At 37.6% G+C, this 25804-nt stretch overlaps 2 protein-coding genes across 2 annotated transcripts; both read left to right on the top strand.

Moving 5' to 3' along the window:
- Positions 1 to 14282: 14282 nt before the first annotated feature.
- On the top strand, positions 14283 to 15209 carry LOC116100727 (olfactory receptor 51B2-like). The gene has a single exon (XM_031384465.1). It carries the CDS (start codon positions 14286 to 14288, stop codon positions 15207 to 15209), a length of 924 nt encoding a protein of 307 aa, XP_031240325.1. The 5' UTR covers positions 14283 to 14285.
- Positions 15210 to 24403: 9194 nt separating this feature from the next.
- Positions 24404 to 25339, top strand: LOC116100726 (olfactory receptor 51B4). The gene has a single exon (XM_031384464.1). It carries the CDS (start codon positions 24404 to 24406, stop codon positions 25337 to 25339), a length of 936 nt encoding a protein of 311 aa, XP_031240324.1.
- The last annotated feature ends 465 nt before the right edge of the window (positions 25340 to 25804 follow it).

Genomic DNA, 25804 nt, shown 5'->3' with positions numbered 1-25804 from the left:
GTAGTCTTGCTTTCCAACAACAATAATTCAATCATCCCCGGGAGGTTTCTAGGTACAAGAAAACAGGATATATCAAGAACAACTATATATATATTTCCAGGGCTCACATCATTGAAATGTACATTATACATAACCTATCTGTGAAGGGTAGATTTAGATGAAATTTTTGTATATCACATTCTTCAAAGAAGATGAAGTATAGTTCAGTAGTGCTTTAATAGCATGGGTACTGACAGGGCTATTTTCATGGTACTCTGCATCCTGAATGTTGGCATTTAGAATAGACCCAAAGATTCCCCAGAATAAATGAGACAAAATGCTAGAAAGCATCTAAGCATTGCTTGAAGACTAGGCATGGATATCTGGCTGCAAAATAATGTAAAGAAAGTTGTAAATAGACAAAAGATAACAGTTAATTTTAGGGTTGACTATATAGAAAATGCTTATTATAAGTAATCTTCACATGATAAAGTTCTAAAGATTTTTGGGAGGGTGAAAAATGATATACCTCTGACGTGCATGAGTATTTCCCCCAAACAAATCAGCCTTCAAGTTATCAAATGGTGTAGTACTCTAGTTTCCCATGAGCTGTTCCAAAAGTTCCAGAATTTTCAATATACTCATAAAAATGAAGAATAAAACAAATCTATGATAATCACTTAGAGGCACTATTTGGTAACATTAAACAAATGACTGTTACAGGTCAGCTACTTTGAGAAGCAAATTAGAAATTAATTTTTTAGACATGGTTACATGGAAGATGCTTCAATAACTGAAGAGTCTGATGGAACATAAATAAATTGAGAAAGCTTCATGACTCAGAATTCTAAGGTATTTTTGGAGAGAGGCATTAATCCTCTGGTATGAGGCAGAGAGAATGTGACCTTCTTCTTCCACATCTCATGTGGACTGTACATCTCACATGCTTTCAAGCCATATCTTAGTGCACTTTAAACATTACTCATGGACCCACCTTCATCATGAAAACGTGTCTACAAGATCACTGAGCTTCACTCTTCACAATTTGGTTGTTGTTCTACCGCTGCCATTTCATAATGGCAGTGAACTTGGGGAGCCACTTGAGATCAAGGATTGCCATTTATAAAAGATGTTAATGATTTCCATCTTTATCATGCTTTTGACACTAAATACAAGAACAGATTAGAATCAGAAAAGAGAATGCTTTATGATATTGAATTTTGTTATTACAAAAATTGCAGTAGGCACACATCTGTAGCATTACCCTGAGATGTGTCAAGTGATTTTCTTATGAAGCCTATGGGGGAAAATAAGACAATTAAGGGAGGGGTGACTTTAAGAAAAAAAAAACCTGTTAGACTAGACTTCATTTGAGCAACAAATAGTGTGCCTTGCTGGATGAATAAAAGTTGAGGAGTGTTGAGTGGGAAATTCTGATGTTGCTAGAGATGATATTGATCATGTACTATTTAGAGTAGGAGAAGTTGGGGGAGGGAGGGGCCTTTTAACATGTGAGAAACACAGAAATAGCTGATTCCTTCTTGTCATGGAAAGGCTCAGAAGTTTGTAGCTTTTGGCAGGTTAAATATGTAAGACTGGTGAATAAAACTTTTGTGTATTTGAATTCCACAATATTGTGATTTAATATAGGTGTACCTTATGACATGTTTACCACAGTGGAGCTAACTATTAAATCTATTATTTACACAGTTAGAATTTTTTCTTGTAGTGAAGATATTTAAATTCTTTTGCAAATTTCAACTTCATCATAAAACAGCTGGGATGCTATAGTAGAAACTTTTCAGTGATTGCGTTACATTAATGCTCTACAAGTATGGAGAGAAGAATAAAGAAGAAAAAGATAGGAAAGAGAGACAAGGCGAAAAAGGGAAGGTCCTGCAAAGACATAAATGCAGCGGATAAATATTTCTAGTTTTCATTTCTCTCAGCCAACTGCAATATCGCATACTCATTTTATTTGTAGAATACTTACATTGCTCCAGGTCTTCCAGGTAACATGTTCGTGTTATGAATGGATGACACTAATCATGCACCAGAGTCCCTTTTATCCATTGTGGATCGTGCAGGCTTAAGGCATAGGTGGGATCTTTAACACTACAAACCAGCTTGTTGCCTTTCTCTTTTTACCCAAACACTGAGCACTTCTGCTCTCTTTTCTCAGAGCTGTCTCTGTGGTACACATGCTCATCTGTGAGATCTGGACAGAGTGGAGGAATCATTAGTAAATCCAAGATTATTGCTCAGCCTCTCAGCCCCTTTCCCTTTACAAGTCTCTGCTTCAGAGTAGGATTGTTTAAATGATGAGAATTTTCAAACTCTTCTATATAAACTAGGCATCCCCACAGATCTCTAGAGACCTCTTTCAGGTTTGAACAGTTCACATTTACATCCACCTTCCTTTGGTCTCTTTGCCTCCCGTTTGTCCTGACACTCTTTCCTCTACCCAAAGTGCTTCATCCCCTTCTCAACAGGACATCTCTCCGAGCTTTTGTCCATTTGCCCAGGACACAGCTTGTGTCCTGTTTAAGTGTCACTGATAAATTAGCTTTCTTACATTTCTAACACCATCTGATATCCCCAGCTATAAGCATTTCCTTAAGTCACTTAATCACACAGACTGACTGGCATGTCATTTCTAGAAACCAATTCACTCTCAATGTAGAGGCGTAGAAAAGGTTTTAGGACTCATGACTATTGGTGATAGATTTGGCAAGTAGTGGTATTGATTTTCTCTAACAGAGAATCTATCTTCCTATGCTCTGGTGCCTGCATTAAATCCCAGAGTGAAAATTTATTATGTAACCTCACTAACCTGAGATTTTGACCTTGTCCATTCTTTGGTGACATTGTCAGAAACTTCAGATATTCAGCTTTGAAAAGGACTTAGTCATGATGTCTATTTGTTGTTTCTTTTTTAGAGACTGCATGAGAGCCTGGCTAATAGAGATATTTATTTTAGAAACCTCTCCTTAGGGACCATTTGTAATTTGGGCTGCTCACTGCCTCTTCTTCACTGCCTGCCCTCCCTTCTATCTGTCTCCTTCCTTCTGTATTTTCCTCCCTTGTGAATATGCTGAATCTTGAGGAAATGGGGCTTTTATTAGCAGTCTCTAATATTTTTCTCAGTGCTTTAGCATTGACTTCCTTCCTATTGCTTGGTTGGTGATTTATTTCTATTATGATATAGAAAAACAAACTTAACAATTAGGTATCTTTTCTCTGAAATGGGAAAATATGTAAATTAAAGGAGAAAAAGGGATATGTTTTGTTTGAAATAAGAGTTACCTTGTAATAATATCCTATCCAGACATTTGTACTATTGTTAAGAAAGCAACATTATACATTCACAGATGGCCAAGCCACTGGACACGTTCTTTTCCTATTACAGGCTAAGTTCTTTGGAAGTATATATGAATGAGAGATTGAGCCAAATTGTGTTTATTAAAGAAATATGTGTATTATAATGAATTGATAACAGGAAGAAATGTAACTGAGATATAGGTTGTCAAAGCCTTGGGTAACCTAACAAGATATTTTGGAAGTAGATAGAAGTGTTACCCAATCAAACATATTAGAACGTATTAGGTTAACATATTTAGGCCTTTAAAATTCTCTTTACTTAGTCCACAGATGCAGATGTGATTTTTCTGGCAGCAGGAAGTCATAACATTGAGCACAATGACTCCTACAGGGATCAATGTAAGATAAGAGTTAGAGGGTAGGTGCTGACCACATACTTGGGGTGTGGAGGAAAGCCTTTGATTGCAAATAAATCTAGCCAGCACATTCTGATACTGGCAGCAGCATTATATGTAGCTGAGAATCCAGGAACATACCAGAATCCCAACACTTACAAGCTGTTGCTATGGGATCATGAGTTTAGGACCAGCCAGAGATATATCACAAATTATTGTCCAACCTGGAATTGGCTACATAGAGATATCCTGTCTCAAAATAACTACAAAAAGAGGTTCTTGTTAATATTCAGAATTGAGAAACCATTTAAAAAGACTTTTCACATTCTGATACCCTAACTTAAGTCCCTGCCTTTCACAGATCAATTGACAACTGGAGTATATTTTTCCATCATAAATGCAATTACGTTTCCTCCAATTAGGTTTTATAGGAACATATGTTTACAGAGGTGCATCATAAAGTTATATTAAATGGATGAGTAAGCATACTATTACTTCAATTTTTTTATTAAACTTGTTCTTCACAATTTTATACATGTATAATATGCTTTCTGATTATTATAATTCTCCCAATATGCCTCCCACATGTAATTCTCCTTTATTGAAAGATATTTCTTCTAAGATCAAAGATAAGCTATCACATTTGGCTCCTCCACCAACAAGAGGCACAGCATTTAGTAGACAAATCTGGATTCTCAAGACAGCATATTACTCACTCGGATGTGTTACTCTGGACCATATATCTAGTGACTAAGAAAGCTGCCAGTTCTGAGTGGAGGGTGGAACATGAGAAAGCTCTTCAACAGGTCTATGCTGCTGTTCAGACTGCTCTACCACTTGGACCATATGATTCAGCAAACTCTGTGGTCCTTGAGGTGTCAGTGGCAGATAGGGATGTTCTTTGGCATCTTTGGCAGATACCTATGGGTGAATCATAGAAGAGACCTTTGGGATTTTGGATCAAAGCTTTACCATCAACTGTAGACAACTACTGTCCTTTGCAAGACAGCTATTTGCCCGAGTCTTAGTGGAAATTGAATGTTTGACAATGGGTTATCAAGTTATCATTTCACCTGAGCTATCCATTGTGAGCTGTGTGTTATCTGACCCACCAATTAATAAAATAGGATGAGCACAACAAAAACCATTATAAAATGAAAGTGGTATATGCATGATCTGGCCAAGCAGGTCATAAATGCACAAGCAAGTTGCATGAAGAAGTTGACTAAATGCCTAAGGTTACCATTTTCATTACAATGCCATATGCTGCCAATCACACACCTATAGCTTCATGGGGTATGCCCTATAATCAGTTAACTGGTGAAAAGAGGGCTAGGGCCTGGTGTACTGATGGTTCTGTGTTTTCAGGTGCCACCCAGAAGTGAATAGCTGCAACATCGCAATACCTTTCTGGGACAACCCTGAAGGATCCTGCTGAAGGAAAACTTTCACAGTGGACAGAACATTAGGCAGTATACACAGTTATACAGTTTGGCTAGAAGGAGAAATGGCTAGACATGAAATTGTTCATTGATTCATAAGATGTAGCTAAGGGATTGGATGAATGGTCAGGGACTTGGAAAGAACATGATTGGGAAACTGGAGGGAAAGGCATCTGGGGAGGATGTGAATAAATCTATACAAATAAGCCGAGGATGTGGAGATGCTTGTGTCCCATATAAATGTCCATCAAAATGTAACTGTAGTTGAGGAGGATTTCAATAACCAAGTAGAATGACCTGTTCTGTTTCCCCAGTCATCCTTTTCATTGTCTAATGGGACCATGAATAAAATTGTCATGATGGTAGAAATGGGATTTATCCATGGGTTTGACAACATGGATTTCCACTCAGCAAGGCTTACCTGGAATCATCTGCTACTGAGTGCCTGATCTACTAACAGCAGAGACCAATTCCAAGTCTCAGATATGGTACTAATTCCTGGGGTGCCAGTTGGTATCCTGGTGGCAGGTTGAGTATATTGGACCACATCTTCCATGAAAAGAATGATATTTTGTTTTTACTGGTAGAGATAGTTATTTTGGTTATTGGTTTGCCTTCCTTCCACATGTAACTCTTCTGTTTAAATCACCATCTATGGGATTACAGAATGCCTTACATATTGCCATGGTATTCTACCCAGTATTGTTTCTGACGAAGGAAGCAATCACTTCACAGCCAGAGAAGTATGACAGTGGGCCAATAGTAATGGAATTCACTGGCCTCATCATGTTCCTCACCATCCTGAAGTAGATGGCCTGATAGAAAGATAGCGTGGCCTTTTGAAGACACATTTACAGCTCCAAATAGGTGACAGTAGTCTGGAGGGCTGAGGCAGAGTTCTTCAGAAGGAAGGATATATCTTTTAATCAGTATCTAATATATGGTGTGGTTTCTCCCATAATCAGGATTTATGGTTTAGGAATCAATGGGGTGGAAAAGGAAATAATTCCTCTCACTATCACCCATACTCAACAACTAGGACAATATTTGCTTCCTGTTTCAGCGACCTGAAGTTCTATGGGCCTAGTAGTTTTGGTTCTTGTACTGGCTGGTTTTGTTTGTCAACTTGACAAAAGCTGGATTTATCACAGAGAAAGGAGCTTTAGTTGAGGAAGTACCTCCATGAGATCCAGCTAAAAGGCATTTTCTCAATTAGTGATCAAGGAGGGAGTGTCCATTGTGGGTGGTGCCATCCCTGGGCTGGTAGTCCTAGGTTCCATAATAAAACAAGCTGAGCAAGCCAGGAGAAGAAAGCCAGTAAGGAACATCCCTCCATGGCCTCTGCATCAGCTCCTGCTTCCTGACCTGCTTGAGTTCCAGTCCTGACTGCCTTTGGTGATGATGAACAGTGTGGAAGTGTAAACTGAATAAACCCTTTCCTCCCCAACTTGCTTCTTGTTCATGATGTTTGTAAAGGATAAGAAACCCTAAGACAGTTCTAGAGTAGGGAGCACTCCAACCAGGGTTAACAACAAACATTCTATTGAATTGGTTACTCTGACTTGTCCATGACCACTTGAGTTTCTGATGCTTTCAAGCCAACAGGGAAGGAAAGGAATGACTATATTAGGAGGGATGACTGATCAGTTTTACCAAAGGGAAATAGAGCTGGCTATCTACATGGATGCAAAAAGGATTTTTTTGGGGGGGTTCTGGAGAACAGGGTATCTTTTACAGCATCTGTTGGTGCTACTATATTCTGTGATTAAAGTGAATGGGAAAATGCAACAACCTAATCCAGGCAAGATGACAAAAGGCATAGACCTGTCACAAGTGAAGTATGGGTCACTCCTACAGGAAAGGAGCCAAGACACACTGAAGTACTTACTGTGAGTAAAGGAAATACTGAATGGGTAGTAGATGAAGGTTGTTATAAATTTAAATTAAGGTCACATGACTAGTTGCAGAAACAAGGGTTATAATTGATATGTTTCTGTCATATTCTGTTAAGAATATATTTGTATGAATATTTGTGTTTTATTGCCTAGATTTCATTATCATATAATATATCACCAATTAAAAGAATATTAATGATTATCATATTTAAGTATGGGATAGTAATAGAATGTCCCTCAAGGGACATTGTCACCTATTCTAAAGTTTATAATGCAAATATATCATTTGCAGCTATACAGAGGTAATTATATCATGTTAAGTGTGATTACAACACAGTTATTATTTTTTCACATTTATTATTTTTATTTGAAAACTAAGTATGACTTAAGGCAATATAATTATTTGTCTAGTTGATAAGAGATGGGCTTGTTGATGGCAATTCTTTGTTGTCAACTTGACTACATCTGGAATTCACTAAAACTCAAACATCTAGTTACACTTGTGAGGTTTTTTTTTTTTTTTGAAATAAATTACTTGATGTGGGAAGACCTTCCTTTTAAAATTTTATTATTTACTTATTCGCTTTACATCTCATTCACTTCCCCCTCCCAGTCCCTCTTTCCTACAATCCTTCACCCCCTCCTCTTCTTCTCCTCTGGGTGGATGGTGTTCCCCAGACATCCCCTCACTCTGGCACTTCAAGTCTATGTGAGGCTAAGCACTTCCTCTTCTGCTGAGGCCAGACAAGGCAACCCAGCTAGAAGAACATATTCCATGGACAGGCAACAGCTTTTTGGATATTCCCCTTTCCAGGTGTTTGGGACCCACATGAAAACCAAGATGCACATCTGCTACATATGTGTGGGGAGGCCTAAGTCCAGCCTGTGTATGTTCTTTGGTTGGTGGTTCAGATTCTGAGAGCCCCAAGGATTGTTGACTCTGTTGGTCTTCCTGTGGAGTTCCTGTCTGTCCCCTTTGGAGCCCACAATCCTTCTTCCTATTCTTCCAAAAGAGTCCCCAAGCTCCATCCTCTGTTTGGCTGTGGGTCTCTGTATCTCTCTGAGTCAGCTGCTGGGTGGAGCCTCTCAGAAGACAATATGTTCCTGTCTGCAAGCATAACAGAGTTTCATTAATAGTGTCAGGAATTGGTGCTTGTCCATGGGATGGGTCTCAAGATAGGCTAGTTATTGGTTGGCCATTCCCTCCGTTTTTCCTCAATCCTGCATTCCTGCATTACTTGTAGGCAGGATAAATTTTGGAAAGTTTTGTTGGTGGGTTTGTGTCTATTACTCCATTGGTTTTTTCTGCCTGGCTACAGGAAGTGGCCTCTTCCAGTTCCATATCCCCAAGATTGTGAGTAGCAGCTGAGGTCATCCCCATTGATTCTTGGGAGTCTTCCTTATCCCAGATCTCTGTCTCATCCTGGAGATGTCCCCCACCTCTTCACCCTAATCAGTTGCAGGTTTCCATTTATTTTCATGGCCATTTAGTCATTTCTCCTATACTTCTCCACACCTGATGCTGAATTTCCAATTCCTCTCCTTCTCCCCAACTCCAGTTTCCTTCATCTATCTGCCTCTTATGACTATTTTATTACCTCTACTAAGTGAGATGGAAGCTTCCTCACTTGAGCTGTCCTTTTGTTTAACTTCTTTGGGTCTGTGGAGTGTAGTATGGTACCTGTATTTTATGGCTTATATTCACATATAAGTGAGTATATACCATAAATGTCCTTTTGGGACTGGATTACCTCACTCAGGATGATTTCTCAAGTTCAATCCATTTGGCTACAAAGGTTCATGGTACCTTTGCTTTTAATAGCTGAATAGCCATCCATTGTGTAGTTGTACCACATTACCTTCATCCACAGGAATACCCACTTTTAACCAAGATCTTCTGAGATGGGAGGATCTACCTTTAATGTGAATCACGCCTTTAACCTGAGTCCCACCTTTAACCTGAGTCACACCTTTAATCTGAGTAACACTTTAACATGAGCCACACCTTTAATCTGAGTCACACCTTCTGCTGCTGTGGCATGGAAAAAGAAAACTTGTTCTCTTTTCCTGTTTATTCTTTCTCTTTCTGACTGATGAATCTATTTCTTTATTGGTATTAGAGTCTATTTCTTCAAGGTTCTGGCATATACTGAAGACCAGCTAAGACATGCCTCATGGACTGAACACCTACTGGATTCTTAGTCCTTCTGTTGGTAGACAGCCATTGTTAGACTTACTATACCACAATACATAAGCTACCCTAATACCACACACACACACACACACACACACACACACACACACTCATTAAGTTCTTTTTCCTAAATAACACTAACTAATACAATGACCCTAAATGTTTCAGCAGCCTAATCTGGTGCTGGATACTCAGGGGATTCCTACAGAGCTGTTGGTCTTCACACTATGTTAGAGACTTGAAGAAGTGAGTTCTAATACCATCAAAGGAGAGCCTCCCAGCAGGATATATTAACTTGCCAGAGGGAGTGAAGGCAAGTGGGCAAAGAGCAAAAGTTTCTTTCTTCTGTGTCTTTATCTGGGCTGTCACCCAAAGATATGGCCCAAATTTAAGGTGGACCTTCCACCTCAATGATCCTTTTAAGAACACCCCTCACAAGTGTGACCTGCTGCTTGGAGTTCAGTTGATTCTTGCAGTTATCAAGTTGACAACTAAGGTTCACAATCACATACAGATGACCCACCCTTTCTTCTGAAATGTCCTATGAGCCTTTGAGGTGGTGCTAAAGGCCTCCTATAGGCTGAGCAATTAGCAGTCACTTTCTCTGAGCACTCTCACTCATGAGTCTCTTTGTTAAATCCCACCCATTGCAAAAAAAGCTTCTCTGACCAAATGCTAGATAGCAGCATTAATCCATGGTTATAAACATAAGTACTTACATATCAGTTTAATAACATGAACGGCAAGCATTAATCTATGGGTATAAACATAAGTATTTACATGTCAGTTTAATAACATGAATGGCATATTTTTATATACCCTTAATAAATAGCCTCTCAACTTAACCATTATATTTGTTTAACCTGTCTAGTACTAAAATTGGACTTAGTTATTTATGATGTCCTGACTCTATTTATATGTTGATAAGTCCAGTAATATTAGAAATTAGACATTGCATTTAATTTCATGCAGCAAATCTTGGTCAAGGCACTTCATTGAAAGTAAAAGTATCTCATGGTATTCCAGTTTCTCTAATTTAGAGTCTGGGTGTTTCATAAGATTGGGTAGAAATGCTATGTTTATATAACAAAATATTTTCAAAGTATTTTCTCTTGGCTCCTTTTCCTTTATCAGGTTGAGCAACTGGCTTGATAATAGAGAAATAGATTAGCATATGGAATGCAATCACCAAGCAAAAATACCAAGCACCTCTGGTCTATGTAACGTGAATATGAAGCATAAACAAACATGTTTTAAAATAAGAAAGAAACATGACACAAGCTAATTGAATAAGTACCATACAATTCAAACAGGCTTCTATTTTATTTTTTTTATTAGATATTATCTTTATTTACATTTCAAAATTTAGCCCCTTTCTTCATTTCCCCTCTGAAATTCCCTTATTCCATCCCTCTTCCCCCTACTCACTAACCCACCCACTCCGGCTTCCCTGTCCTCACATTCACCTACAGTGGGGCATAGAGGCTTCACAAGACCAAGGGCCTCTCTCTTATTGATGTCCCACAAGTCCATCCTCTGCTACACATGCAGCTGGAGTCATGGGTCCCTCCATGTGTACTCTTTGGTTGGTGGTTTAGTCCCTGCAAGCTCTGGGTGTACTGGTTGGTTCCTATTGTTGTTCCTCCTATAGGGCTGCAAACCCCTTCAGTTTCTTGGGTCCTTTCTCTAGCTCTGCCACTGGGGATCTTGTGCTCAGTCCAATGCATGGCTGTGAGCCTCTACTTCTGTATTTGTCAGGCACTGGCAGAGCCTCTCAGGAGACGGCTATATCAGGCTCCTGTAGGCAAGTACTTGTTGGCATCAACAACAGTGTCTGGGTTTGGTAACTGTATGTGATGGATCCCCAGGTGGGACAGTCACTGAATGGCCTTTCCTTCAGTTTCTTCTCCAATCCTTGTCTCTGTATTTCCTCCCATGGGTATTTTGATCCCCCTTCTAAGAAGGACTGAAGTAGCCACACCGTGGTCTTCTTTCTTCTTGTGCTTCATGTGGTTTGTGAATTGTATCTTGGGTATTCCAAACTTCTGGGCTAATATCTACTTATCAGTGAGTGCATACCATGTGTGTTCTTTTGTGATTGAGTTACATCACTCAGGATGATATTTTCTAATTCCATCCATTTGCCTAAGAACTTCATGAATTAATCATTTTTAATAGCTGAGTTACTCCACTGTATAAATGTACCACATTTTCTGTTTCCATTCCTCTGTTGAAGGACCACTGGGTTCTTTCTAGCTTCTGGCTATTATAAATAAGGCTGCCATGAACATAGTGGAGAATGTGTCCTTATCAAACAGGCTTTTAACAGTGCTCTTTCTCAATTTGGTTTTAAATACAATTAAAATTATATAACATGTAAAAACACAACATAATTGATGTAAGGCCTACATAAAAAAATAAGAATATTAAACTGATTGGGAAAAATATCATTAGCTAGTGAAGAAGATTGTTTGAATTTCATGTCAGTATTATACTCTCCCAATTGACATATCTATAGAATATGTAAAGTACATCTTGAAATGCATTTAAGAAAGACCAATGATCCTATAATATAGTGAAGCAAAGTTCAGGAAAGTCACCTTTTCACATAAAACATTTTCAAATGGTGAGTATAATTATGAAAAGCTACTCAGTTTTTCCTTATCATCCAGAAAGTGCAATTTGAAACTCACAATGTAGTGTGAGGATGCATCTATCAGTGGTGGGTGAGGTGTGAACAGGGCAATAAGGCAAAATGCTTGTTGGGATGGAAAACCTACACTCCATTGAAGGAGTATAGTGGCATCCCATAGAAAGCAGTTCAGCACTATGTGCATTCTGTGCATACCCTGCAGCCCATTTTAGCAAAAAAATATCACTTTGTTTGTTCATCAAAATCATTGTGAATGCTTACATCAGCATATCAGTAATGACCCCAAATCATAATCTACTTAAATACCTACTAACAGAACAACAGATGATACTTTGAGGTACCCAGGGCACCCCTCACTAGAAACGTCATTATCTGTACTAAAGCATCAGTGAACCTTAAAAACACTGTGTTGAACAATGCGATGAAGACTTAAACTAGCAAACATGTTATTCCACTGATGCTCATCAGAAAGTCAGACAAAATTCATCCGTTTTTCTTCCCTGTAGAGAGTTGCTCTGGATGTAGCATTGGTGAGCAGAGACTCAGAAATTGACAGAGAGGCTTTGTCATATTCCACTTCAGAATGGGAGTGCTAGTCACAGATGAATCCAGCCCCTCAAAATTCATTGAAGTACACACTTGCAGCATGTGCAGGTGTCTTATCCACTGTGGTATTCTGTTAATGTACCATCTTCCATCTTCTACTTCTAGGCTTTTTATGTCATGGAATCCAAGCTTAGCCACTCTTACCATACTGGTAACACTTTCCCTCAATCCAACCAACACGATTTATTACACGTTTTAATATATCTTGATATTCTTATCCATTCTTCCCTTACTACATTCAAAATGACTTTAAATAACAATAATCTGATTTACATATCCATGTTAACTCTTACTTCACATTCATTTTAATGTCAAAATTTCCTGCATGATTTGTAAGCTAATGTGTGATTAGATCATGTTTTTTTTTTTTTTTCTAATAGCACAATTCCTTAGTGTAGTCAGCATGGATTTATTAGTTTGAATTCCTCAAATTGTATCTGGTCCCACATCACTGTGAATCTTTCTGCATTCAGCTAGAATTTTCCATATTTTTAATTTCCTCTCATTCTGATTATTCTTTTTTCCTTGATGTTTCCCAGTTCCAGGACTGCATTCCATATGCTTCTTTTAGCATACTACATATATGCAGTAATGACAGTTCCATATAAAATTATGGTAAATATTTTTTTCTACTATGTGCTGAAGATATAAGTTCTGTTAATAAACTGAACCTAAAACAAAATGGACAATTATGTGACTAAAAATAACAAACCGATCTTAAGAAAAAGATTAGACACCCAAGGTTTACAGTTCATGTGGTAGTTGGTACATCAAGTGAGGTTCTCATGGACCAGAACTCTTTCCCAAAGGAAGCAGGGAAGATGCAATGTAATGGGGATCATAAGCTCCAGAATCAACAGAGGGAAGTGAGACCCTAAGAGCAACTAGTATCATTTTGATCACTGAGAAAAATGATAAGACAGGCTTGTATTTATGAGGCTTTTGGGGGCCCCATCTATGTTAGTAGCCATCTAAATCTTTAATTTTCTTCATATATCCCAGTGGACATGTCTAATGCCTAAGGGCATTAACTAAGTGACCCAGAGAAGTGGGAGGAAGATCCTGAGGTCTTCTGAGCATCTGAAAAGGAGAGACTCTGGGGAGATGATCTCATCATATGTATATTTCTAATCTGATTCTGCAACAGTCTCTTAGAAGAAACTATCTGGACTGGTGAAGGACAGGTCACTACCCAGCGACAAGACTATGAGGTCGGTGAGTGCCAGGGATAGAAACAAGGGAAGACTCCTTCCTTACATCTGTGAGATATGGTCAGGAGAATAAAGATGAATTTCCCTTTATAGAGAGACACAGCACACTTGGGGTGCCAGACTTTATTTCTGCAAGCATATCAAGGCAGATGTGGAATTTCTTATGAGGGGTCCATGAGTAGAGTATAGAAAAATGCTAAATATCTTCAGAATACATGTCGCATCGTCTAGCCATGTCCCTGTATTTTCATAAAGAACTCATGGCTTTGGGGAGAATTGAATAAAGTATAATTTAATTGTAAAACCAAAGTAAGAAAAGTTTTCTAACATAACTATATCTCTTTTATGATAGAAAAATATAAAACAAAATTGAAATTTAAATATAGTGAAAGTTTTGCAACCAAAACAAACATCAATCTAGCTAAGAAATATTAGTATCCACGTGGATATATTTATCATATTTGTTTTGTAACCATTGAAACATGTTGCATACATGAGACAGAGGTACGTGATGCTGTAAAAATGAGGTGTTTTTGAGACAGTCACTACAGTAAAGAAGCAGTGCTTTGAGTTTCACAGTGTGCACACTATGTGGTCCAATATCAGTGCTGTCCCCTTTCTGCTGACTGGCTTTCCAGGGCTGGAAGCAGCACATCACTGGATCTCTATCCCCTTCTTTGTCATCTATATCTCTGTGCTCCTGGGCAATGGCACACTTCTCTGCCTCATCAAGGATGACCACAACCTCCATGAACCCATGTACTATTTCCTTGCCATGCTGGCAGGCACAGACCTCACAGTTACACTGACTACAATGCCCACTGTAATGGCTGTTTTATGGGTGAATCACAGAGAGATAAGGCACGGGGCCTGCTTCTTACAGGCTTACGTCATTCACTCCCTTTCCATTGTGGAGTCAGGGGTCTTGCTTGCCATGTCTTATGATCGATTTGTCGCCATCTGCACACCTCTGCATTACAACTCTACCCTTACCAATTCCAGGGTAATAGCAATAGGACTTGGGGTTGTACTGAGGGGCTTTTTATCTCTTGTGCCCCCAATCCTGCCTCTCTTTTGGTTCCCATACTGCCGTTCCCATGTTCTTTCTCATGCCTTCTGCCTCCACCAAGACGTCATGAAACTCGCATGTGCTGACATTACATTTAACCGCATATATCCAGTTGTTTTGGTTGCCCTGACTTTCTTCCTTGATGCGCTCATCATTGTCTTTTCCTATGTCCTCATTCTGAAGACAGTTATAGGCATCGCCTCTGGAGAGGAGAGAGCAAAGGCTCTGAACACCTGTGTCTCGCACATTAGCTGTGTCCTGGTCTTTTACATCACTGTGATTGGCCTGACCTTCATTCACAGGTTTGGAAAGCATGCCCCCCATGTGGTGCACATTACCATGAGCTATATCTACTTTCTGTTTCCTCCGTTTATGAACCCCATCATTTACAGCATCAAGACCAAGCAGATTCAGAGGAGCGTTCTCCGTCTTCTAGCTGTATAAGATGACTCGAATCATTATGTGACTTGAATCATTATGTCATAATTCAGGAAATTTGGGGGATTTTCAGCCTCATTGATTTTATATCTATTTACTTCTTTATAGCATTAGCATGTAAATTATTACATAAAGCTAAAAATTATAAATTAATATGAGTAATGAATACAATTAGCATGTACATATTATATACATACAAAAATCTACCTATCTATCATCTGTCTATCTCGGGAGAAAGTTGGAAAAACAATAGGGAAGTAAAACAACATTGTTTGGAGATAGAGACCATTAAATACTCCATGAACAGAAACTATGGGATCATTCAGACCATGTATCAATAAGAGAAGAACCATTTCCAAAGAAGTTAAGTGTTGAGTCTGGGTCAGTGACAGAAAAAAATGGGGATAATTCTCAATTTATTTGATGGTGATATAAGTAAATATCAGTTCAACTGAGAGAACTGAACTGAAACCCAATAGACTCTCTCCTGTCTCAAACCAAACTGTTCTATCTCAAAACATATGGTTTTCTTTTGAAATGTTTCAATAGCCATTTGTAAAGCTTTATCCTGTTTTTTCCTGAAACTTGTTCCTGTGACTAACCGTTAATGAAATCTAATATTCTGTATATTAGTTTTAAGTACGAATAATGAATTAAAAAACAAATGCTCTCATGTAGACTATGGCGTTCTACACAGTGCCCTCTGAGGCACTCTTTTTTCTCTGAACCTTGCACACTCATCACACAGGCCTTACAGACTCAGCATCGCTACCAGTTTTCTTACGAAGAACCATGGCTTACCCATCCTCATGGCTTTGGACTCTTCTCATTTTTCTATTTTGATTCTTTCAGTAACTTCCAACTTGTACTTCTTTTTATAATTTTTTTTTAAATTTCTGCCCTAGAATTCATTAGTCTGTCTTACAAATAATACTTTTTATTCCATAAATGTAGACCTTACAGTGAAATATTTCTCATTCTTCCTTCCTCCCTTTGAGATATTGCGAATATACCTTATCTTTATATAGCTTATACCCCAAATACCATCTTATTACTTCTGCTTTACATAATTATTTTTTAGAATATTAACAAAATAAAATTTATGCCAATTTACTTTTGCAAACTATTTTTCCTACCCTTTATTACTTTACATCCATGCTTTTTTCAAAATTCTTAAACAAAAATATTTTCATATATCTGAAAAATGAAAAGTAACCTGATATTGTAGCTTTGTGAAGTCAAATTGACTTTTATACATTCATAACATGTATATGATAATTGTAGAGATTCATGGAATACTGTGTGGTATTTTGATCCATGTGTCAAATACTTCAATTAAGTCAGAGTTATTACCATATTTATGTTGATAATTGTCTTGTCTTGCGATCATTCCAAATATTTTTCTAATTACTTGATATCATGTAATAACTGTTTATTATCATATTAATATATTTCTCTTGTCATTTTGTCCCTTGCCACATATTTATCACTTTTCTTCTTTACTCTTCAACAATTAAGTTTGTTTTCACCATAAGTAAATCCTACTTTAAACATTTTGCTGATCACAATTCATATTCTTTTTCCCTTTCATAGCTGATTGTATGAGCTCATTATTTAGTGTCACTCAAACTTTAACTGTATCATAAATACTTTATAATATTTTGATTGCTGTTTATAAATGCATAACTTAAAATCATATATACATATACATATGTGTGTGTGTTAGTATTCACTTTATTGAGATATTTAAAGACCTTTCATTAGGTGTCTTTCCTGAGCCAAGTTTTATTTTAAACCTTTTTTACTTTTTTTCATAATTGTTTTACACACCTTATACAAAACTAATTTATATTTGGAGAAGTATAAATAATTCGAGTCAGCCTTCATATACTTATTTTTATGAAAGTATCACTGACACTCACTATTTTTTAATTTAAAAAAAAAGATTTTGAGTCTCAAAAGTGGGCACATGCTGATTTGAGGGAAGAATAAAATTTACAAAGGGTGTATTCTTCAGCAGAGATAAGAAACTGCATCAAGAGCCAACTGATGTTGAGACCAAGAATGTTCTAAAAGCAAAGCATTGCATGTAAAAGCTTCATGTTGGCTGGGTTGTCATAGGCTGTAGAAAGAAGGAACAGAGAGACTTACTGGTGTTTTCAAATCATATGAATGTTGACAATAATGGACTTGAGGCAAGTAAGAGGAGAGTAGGCACAAGAAAGGTCAAAGGAGACTGAGCTAAAGGTAACAGTAACTTAGATTATAAAAGTGGAGCGGGAAGTTAATGGGTGGATATAGTAGGATCTAAATTCATAAGAGCTCAGGGAACTAAAAAAATTCTATTCTTGATTATTTTCTTTGATATATGGAAAGAATGACTGAGTCACATTGTAAAATGCAAATAAACAACTTATCTAAAAGATCTAAGAGACTTGATACTAGCATGTATACAAAGGTAAATGTGAAATGTGTTTTAATTTATGAATATATAATCATTGTATGGGGCAAATAATACAATCCTTAATCCTGTACTTTCTTATTTCAAACTTTCTTCTTCTTTTTAAAAAAGATATTTTTATTTCTTTTTTTAAAAAAATTGTACATTTATAGAATGTGTTTTGATTATATCTAACTCCCTCTAACCCTTCCCTCAAAATGTTCCCCTTGCAGCTTCCCATTGACTTCTTCTCTTAAAAAAATTATCTTAATGCCACCTGGTCTACCTATGTGAACATGGCATGTGGGGCCATCTACTGGAGTATAGGCAACTACTCCTGGACCAAATCCCAAAGAAAAATGATTCTTCTTTCTCCAGACATCACATGCTGTTGATAGGTCAAGGTGCAGTTTTATGAGACTCTCTCTCTGTCCATAGGTGACTTTAGACTGGATTAATCTTATATAGATCTTTTCATTAGTTTTCACAATAAATTTAATGAATGGATTTTAGTCTGTTCAATTTCATGTGCTTTTTATTAAAATTCTTTTATACAATGCATTTGACCATATTATCCCCTCCAACTCCTCCCAAATCCTCTCATCTCCACCCAACTTAATGTTCTTTCTGATTCCACAAACAAAACAAACAACAACAAAAAATCAACAAAAACCAAACCAACCAGAAAACAAAACAAAACAAAAATACAAACCATTCAAAAATCTCACAAAATCCAGGGAGTCCATTTTGTGTTGGCAGCTACTCATGGGCATGGAGTCTGTTCTGGAGTGTGGTGAATATATCCACTGAGATTTAGACAACACTGATTTTCTCTTTTCCAGCAGTTGTCAATTGTAGATGACTTCCTGGTTGGGGTGGGAATTTGTGTTGCTGCTCTTCTTCATGCTCGGATGTTGTCTGGCTTGAATTTGAGCAGGTTCTGTGCATGCTGTCACAGCCTCTGAGCTCACATGTACATCAATCCTGCTGTTTTGTTTGCGAGATGCTGTCTCCTGGAGCCATTCACCACCTCTAGTTCTTCCAAGCTTTCTGCCAAGAGGAAATCTATGCAGCATAGATTTCTGAGCTCTGAAGGGAGGTGTTTGATAAGGGTGTCAAGAACTGCATGCTCCAAACTCTCTCACTCTCTGAACATTGTTCAGTTGTTGTTTTCTATGTTAGCTCCCTTTATGGCAGGACTAAGCTTCTCTAATAATTCACCAGTGATGCACACACCTGGGTTCCACACAAGTGTGAGCTGTTGGCTGCTTAACATGACATTGTATGTCTGTATAAGATATGATTTGCCTTCTGATTTTTCTCAAAGTATATAATTCAGAGCAATGTTGTATGATAAATACTGCTATTTGTAAAACATTTGCATTTCACTGTATTAAAAGCAACTTCATGTTCTTTCAGTGGTTATTTCCTTAGTCCACCTTTCCTCCAAGACTTTTTAATTTGTTTTTAGTATCTCTCTCCCTCCCTCCCTCTCTCTCTCTCTCCCCCCCCAATGTGGCTCTATTTATAACAACCCAACTTTGAGTTATCTGTAATATAATTTATAAGACAATGCCAAGGGAGTTTAATCTATTATACATATGGTGGCTCAACAGAGCAGATGGGTCATGATTTGAGGATAAGTATGCCTTGGGAATATTATTAGATGCTATATAACTAGATTCACATAATTCTTTTTTGTATAATGCTCACTCAGGAAAGTTTTAAATGTTCATCTACATTGTAGCACATGTCAGACATTCAATTTTTTGTTGACTAAACAATATTTAAAGACTAAAATATATATTACAAGGGCTGCTAAGTTATCTCAATGGATAAAGGTTCTTACTGCTGCCAAGTCTGATCCTTATGACCTATGTAGTGGAATAGAAACAACTACTACCAGCTGTCTTCTGAATTTCACCATTCACCATGTAATGTGTACAACACTCACAATTAAATAAATAATGTAATGAAGTATATGTGCATATTTGTACATGTATGTGTGTTTATGCAATTTATAATATGGTAATTTTATGTTTAACTCTTTAAGAAGGCTCTCCATCATTCCCCTAACTGTTTCACCACTTTACAGTTTTACTGTAACCATATGCTCATCAACATTTGTTATTTTGTTAACAGTCAGTTTAGGTGGCCTACTATGATTTCTCACTGTAGTTTAGATTTGCTGTTCTCTAATGAATAATGATGATGAAATCTTTTCATGTGATTATTGGTTATTCATGTATATTCCTTGGATAAACCTGCACTGAATTATTTTAAAACCAACCCATGCAGATGTTTGTTTAAATTCTCCCCTAGTCTAAGTCTGGAGGTTCCTTGGGTTCTGATTAGCATGATAACTTCTTTTTAATTTTTTATTAGATATTTTCTTTACATTTCAAATTTTATCCTCTTTCCTCATTTTCCCTCTGAAAACACTCCTATTCTACCCTCCTCCCCCTGCTCATTAAACCACCCTCTACTGCTTCCTGGCCCTGGCATTCTCCTACACTGGGGCATAGAGCCTTCATAAGACCAAGAACCTCTCCTGTCATTGAAGTCCCACAAGGCCATCCTCTGCTATATATGCAGCTGGAGCCATGGGTCCCTCCATGTGTATTCTTTGGTTGGTGGTTTAGTCCCTGGGAGCTCTGGGTGTTCAGCTCCTTGGGTCCTTTCTCTAGCTCCTCCATTGGGGACCTTGTGCTCAGTCCAATGGCTGGCTGTGAGCATGAAAACTTCTAACAAAGGCTTAAGCCTGACAAATCTCATCATGGAGAGGGGAAGCTGACATAAAGTCCCAAACCAAGCCAAGGAGCTACTGGCAATTGGTAGCTATTGGGAGAACATCTGAAAAACGTTAGTTTTAAGAATATTACCACTTGCATGCAGGTCAACCAGCTCCTGAAGAAATCAGCACACCCATGTATATAGGGACAGCACAAATTAGACTTTATGGGGACAGAGAGAGAGAGAGAGAGAGAGAGAGAGAGAGAGAGAGAGAGAGAGAGAGAGAGAGAGAGAGAGAGAGATGGGTGGGGGTAGTAGAAAAACAGGTGTCTCTGGGGTTAAGAAGAAAGTGCTGGTTCCCATGGAGCAGAAGTTACACAGGTTGTGAGCTACCCAGCATTGGTACTAGTACATGCTATTAACCATGAGTTAGCTCTCTGGCTTTTACTTGGTATGCTCAAATAGTCTCCATGGAGGTGAGACAGAACAGCACCTTGGGAGTTGGTTCTTCAATAAATATTCCTATCATTAAGATTCTGAATGTATACTGAGGGTATAATGTAAAATGTTTAGAAATCACAAAGAGAAAACTGTCAGGTAAGGAAATACACATTCAAAGTGCAGTAGATATATTTAAAATTAAGTCTTCTACTTGGCTTTTAACAATCCTCAAAGAGAAGTGAAGAATGGAAGTAATATTTTTATTGAAGTAAGGATTTAAGGAAAGGTCATGCTACATTGAATGACAATCATGAACAGAAGAGTTGCTGTTTAAGTTTAATGGAGACTAGTTGAACCATAAGCTTAATATTTTAATCATAGAAAGCTAAATTTGAATTTCTCTATACCATATAATATTCAACCTTAGGAAAATGATTTGATTTTTCAAAAGCTTAATTTCTTTATTCTAGAAAATTCAAGTAATGCATTGTCTTCCCATTCTTGTGTTCATTCACTTTAATCCTTCCATCATTTGGCATGTACTTCTGCTGTATAGTGGCAAATTCACCAGAGACATACCTGTTCCAAAACAGTAAACATTTTAAAAAACGTACTTTATTTGAAAATTCAGATACTTTTATATTATTGAGCCATTAACTGCTGTAAAGTTTTTATTAAAAAAAAGACAAAGACAAATCACCCTTAGCATCCTGTGGTAAACTGGCCATTTATTTGTTCATTTCTTCAGGATACTCTTATTTCTTTCTATTTTAAAGAAAAAAATTTCTGAAGAATCCAACTTTTCATTCCAGAGTTCCTATCTTAATTAACATATAAGGTAAGTAAAGTTTAAACAATTTCCTCAAAGCTGTGACTTTAGGTTTCCATCCTTAGCCTATAGTTTTCTAGTTGGGGGATTCTCATTTATACAGCTCTTGTAAATAAACACAGATTCTGAATTATAGGCTCAGGTTAAGGGAATGGTATGAGAAAACACCAAGTGTGAATATGTTTGAAAATTATTTAGAACTATCTGAATAATCTCTGGATGATGTTTGTGACATTCTTACAGGCTGTTGAGGACACAGGACTTACTGCTTTGTGAGAATCAGTCCAAAATATAGCTTTCAGAAGGGGCAAGGGTGGGAGTGTATCACTTTTACCTCTATCTGTGAGAACCCAATAAGCTTGCCTGATAACGATACAGAATTCTTCCAAGGAATTGAGTCAGTGACATTATGAGTTGGAAATACTGGAACTGAAGTTACAGATGATTGTGAGCCACCATCTGGGTACTGGAAACTGAATTCATGTCCTCTGCAAGAGCCACAATTGCCCTTAAGGCATTCTTTCAGCCCTACATACATAGTCTCTCTAACCAAAACAGTTTTTTAAAGTAAGATATGTATAAAGTTTCTGACACTGCCAGTTATGCTAAAATTAAATATGAGTAGTTTCTAGTAGGGAGTACTAATAACAAATAGCATGGTTTAAGTCAATAAGATACATACTAACAAATTCTAACTATTCTCAAAAGAGTTTCTACTTAGTGTTACTACTTAAATCCTGATTTATCCAAGGTCTAGACAGAAGCAAGGTTGGTCTTCTGCTTATTCACTCTGGTCCACATTCTATGTGGCAGGAGGTAGAGATTTGTGGCTCGCTCCTGTGCTGCATAACAAGCTATGAAGCTTACCTCTTCTTATTCTTTCTTCTCCGCATGCAAGGTTAAGTTTATAGCAGGGATTTTGGCTTATGATGGTACACACATTAGTTCTGTGTAGCCAAGATGAGTCACTAACAGGCCATAATTTAGCAGATCATAATAATGTCCTTTTTTTCCCCTCTCTCTATCAGAATAGCTACCACTCAGTTTCTCAAAATGACTGATTTTCCATAGGTAGTATGCTCTGAAATAGCATTATTTCCAGAGCTCACTCCATTTTCTTCTACTATTTACCCAAGACAAATGGCTCATTATCAGAGAAATTAGACTGTATACAGTTCCCATCTATGTACTTCTGATTGTTGATAGGACCTTACTAAATATTGATGGAAGGGTTACAAAGATTGATATCACAGTCTTCCAGAATTCCTCTTCAGACTTATTACTGATTACCATACAAAATTCTTTTAAAGCACTCTGGACACAAAGATCCAATTTAATTTGTGAGGAACATATTTCCCTCATTTTAAATTATTATTCTATACCTGCTACAAAATTTCTTGATTGTATACAAGTAGAAGTGAACTAATTTTATAGGTGTATAAATTATGCATAGATCATAGCTCAAAGATCTCTAAGAAGTCTAATCTTGATTTTCATGTAGAAGGACTTATGGGTATCAAGGACTACAGCATCTGTGATTGCCTTCCTCAGCAAGATGATCACTATTACCCCCATGTGCTAGATTGTAACTTTGTTCTGTGTCTTGCAGTATAAATTTTATGCTCTCAGTTACCAATTTCTGACCAGATTATTTTCTATTCCAAAAAATAATATTTTAAACCTACCCCCTTTTGTATGCATTAGGTTTTTCTAGAAACCTCATTTTAATATTTTCCATTTAGAAATTTCCAGTGTGTATGTCTTCTTTCTTTCTTTCTTTCTTTCTTTCTTTCTTTCTTTCTTTCTTTCTTTCTTTCCTCTTGCTTTTTTAAAACCCAGTTAACTTTTATCTGCAATGTTTTAGGTGTTACATATATTTCAGTAATGTAAATTTACTATGCCCCAAATTTGTGGAATAGTCACAGTGTTCTAAAGTATATTTGCTTGTTTTGTTCACTTGTTTAAATTTTATAGAGATTTGTGAGTTCTGTCTTTATTTATATGCACTTGAGGTAGCCACATTGAAAATATAACTCAGACATTTCATAGTAGTGAGCTCATTACTGTTGATTAAGAATTTTGCTTAGTCTTTCTTTCTTTTTAAGTTACTTCATTGGTTTCAAGAAAGGAAGTATATAAAAAAAACAAGTTTAGTAAAATTAGAACAAAATGTTCTATGAGACAATATGAGACAGAATAAAATCATGGGGAACCAAGGGGATGAAGAGATTGGTCATTGGTTAAGAGCACTAGATGCTTTGCTAGAGGACTCAGGTTTGATTCCCTGCATTCACATGGCCACTCACAGTCATCTACAAATCTAGTTCCAGGCAATTTGATGGCCTCTTCTGGCCTCCGTGGGCACTATATACATGGTGCTCAGACATATCCTAACATGCAGGTACAACACCACACACATACAATTTAAAAAAAATCTTTAAGAAAAGAAGAGTGAGAGGATGAGATGGATCTGAAGCTGGGCAATGAGGACTAAGTGAAAAGTCTGGAACTACATCATAACATTAAAAGCTACATGCTTAATAGTAAATTGTGATACTGGCTCATGGAGATTGTGTTGCCATTCTAGGCAAATATCTGCTGAGAAAAAGCCTATTTACATCTGAAATGATGCATAAAAACTGGAACATTTGGAAATGAAAAGTTACCTGAAGACATGCTACTATGAGATGGTGGTAAGAAGAGCACTGCTCATTTAGACAGCCACTCTCTGAAACTGTCTTTAGCTGCAATCCCACCATGTGGTCTAACAACAGTGATGCCCCTTTCCTACTGACTGGCTTTCTGGGCTTGGAAATGATTCATCACTGGATCTCAATCCCTTTCTTTGTCATCTACATATCCATTATTTTAGGGAATGGTACCCTTGTCTTCATCATTTGGAATGACCACAGCCTTCATGAGCCCATGTATTACTTCTTAGCTGTGCTGGCAAGTTCAGACCTTGGGATGACCCTAACCACGATGCCCACAGTCCTGGGTGTCCTGGTGCTGAACCAGAGGGAGATTGCACATGGGGCCTGTTTCATTCAGTCCTACTTCATCCACTCACTAGCCATTGTAGAATCAGGGGTCTTGCTTGCCATGTCTTATGATCGATTTGTTGCTATCTGTACTCCTCTGCATTACAACTCTATACTTACCAATTCTAGGGTGAAGAAGATGGCGCTGGGGGTACTGCTCAGAGCTTTTGTGTCCATTGTACCCCCAATCCTGCCTCTCTTTTGGTTCCCATACTGCCGTTCCCATGTTCTTTCTCATGCCTTCTGCCTCCACCAAGACGTCATGAAACTCGCATGTGCTGACATTACATTTAACCGCATATATCCAGTTGTTTTGGTTGCCCTGACTTTCTTCCTTGATGCGCTCATCATTGTCTTTTCCTATGTCCTCATTCTGAAGACAGTTATAGGCATCGCCTCTGGAGAGGAGAGAGCAAAGGCTCTGAACACCTGTGTCTCGCACATTAGCTGTGTCCTGGTCTTTTACATCACTGTGATTGGCCTGACCTTCATTCACAGGTTTGGAAAGCATGCCCCCCATGTGGTGCACATTACCATGAGCTATATTTACTTTCTCTTTCCTCCGTTTATGAACCCCATCATTTACAGCATCAAGACCAAGCAGATTCAGAGGAGCATGCTCCGTCTACTGTTCAAACACAGTAGGACATGAATCCTTATTATAGACTCTCAAGTTCTCCACGATTTCTGGCCCTTTATTAAAAAAAAATTCTTGTCTTAAATAATATTTTTTCTTATGGGATGAAGTTTCCATATTACACAAAGAAGAAAGCTAAACCAAGCAAGAAATTCTGTCTCCTCTCTGTATCTGTGTCTGTCTGTGTCTATGTCTGTGTCTGTCTGTCTCTCTCTCTCTTTCTCTCTCTCTTTCTCTCTCTCTTTCTGTCTTCCTTCCCCACCTTTCTTTCAGAAAGGAATATAGGAAGTAATAAAAATACCAGATGGAATAGTTGCGGTTCTGTAGCCAAAGGAAGAAAAGTCACTCTTTCAGAAATGCAAAGTTGAATAGATAGAAATAGCTTGGCTAAGGTACACATTTATTGATGTGACAATAAGGGAGATGTGAATATACTTTTTTCTTAAGCAGGATAGTGTTGTATTAGTTTATAAATTAAAC

Source organism: Mastomys coucha, unplaced genomic scaffold, assembly GCF_008632895.1.
Source record: "Mastomys coucha isolate ucsf_1 unplaced genomic scaffold, UCSF_Mcou_1 pScaffold21, whole genome shotgun sequence".
Taxonomy (NCBI): Eukaryota; Metazoa; Chordata; class Mammalia; order Rodentia; family Muridae; genus Mastomys; species Mastomys coucha.
Note: the sequence above shows the minus strand (reverse complement) of the source record. Positions and strands in the feature narration are given on the sequence as shown.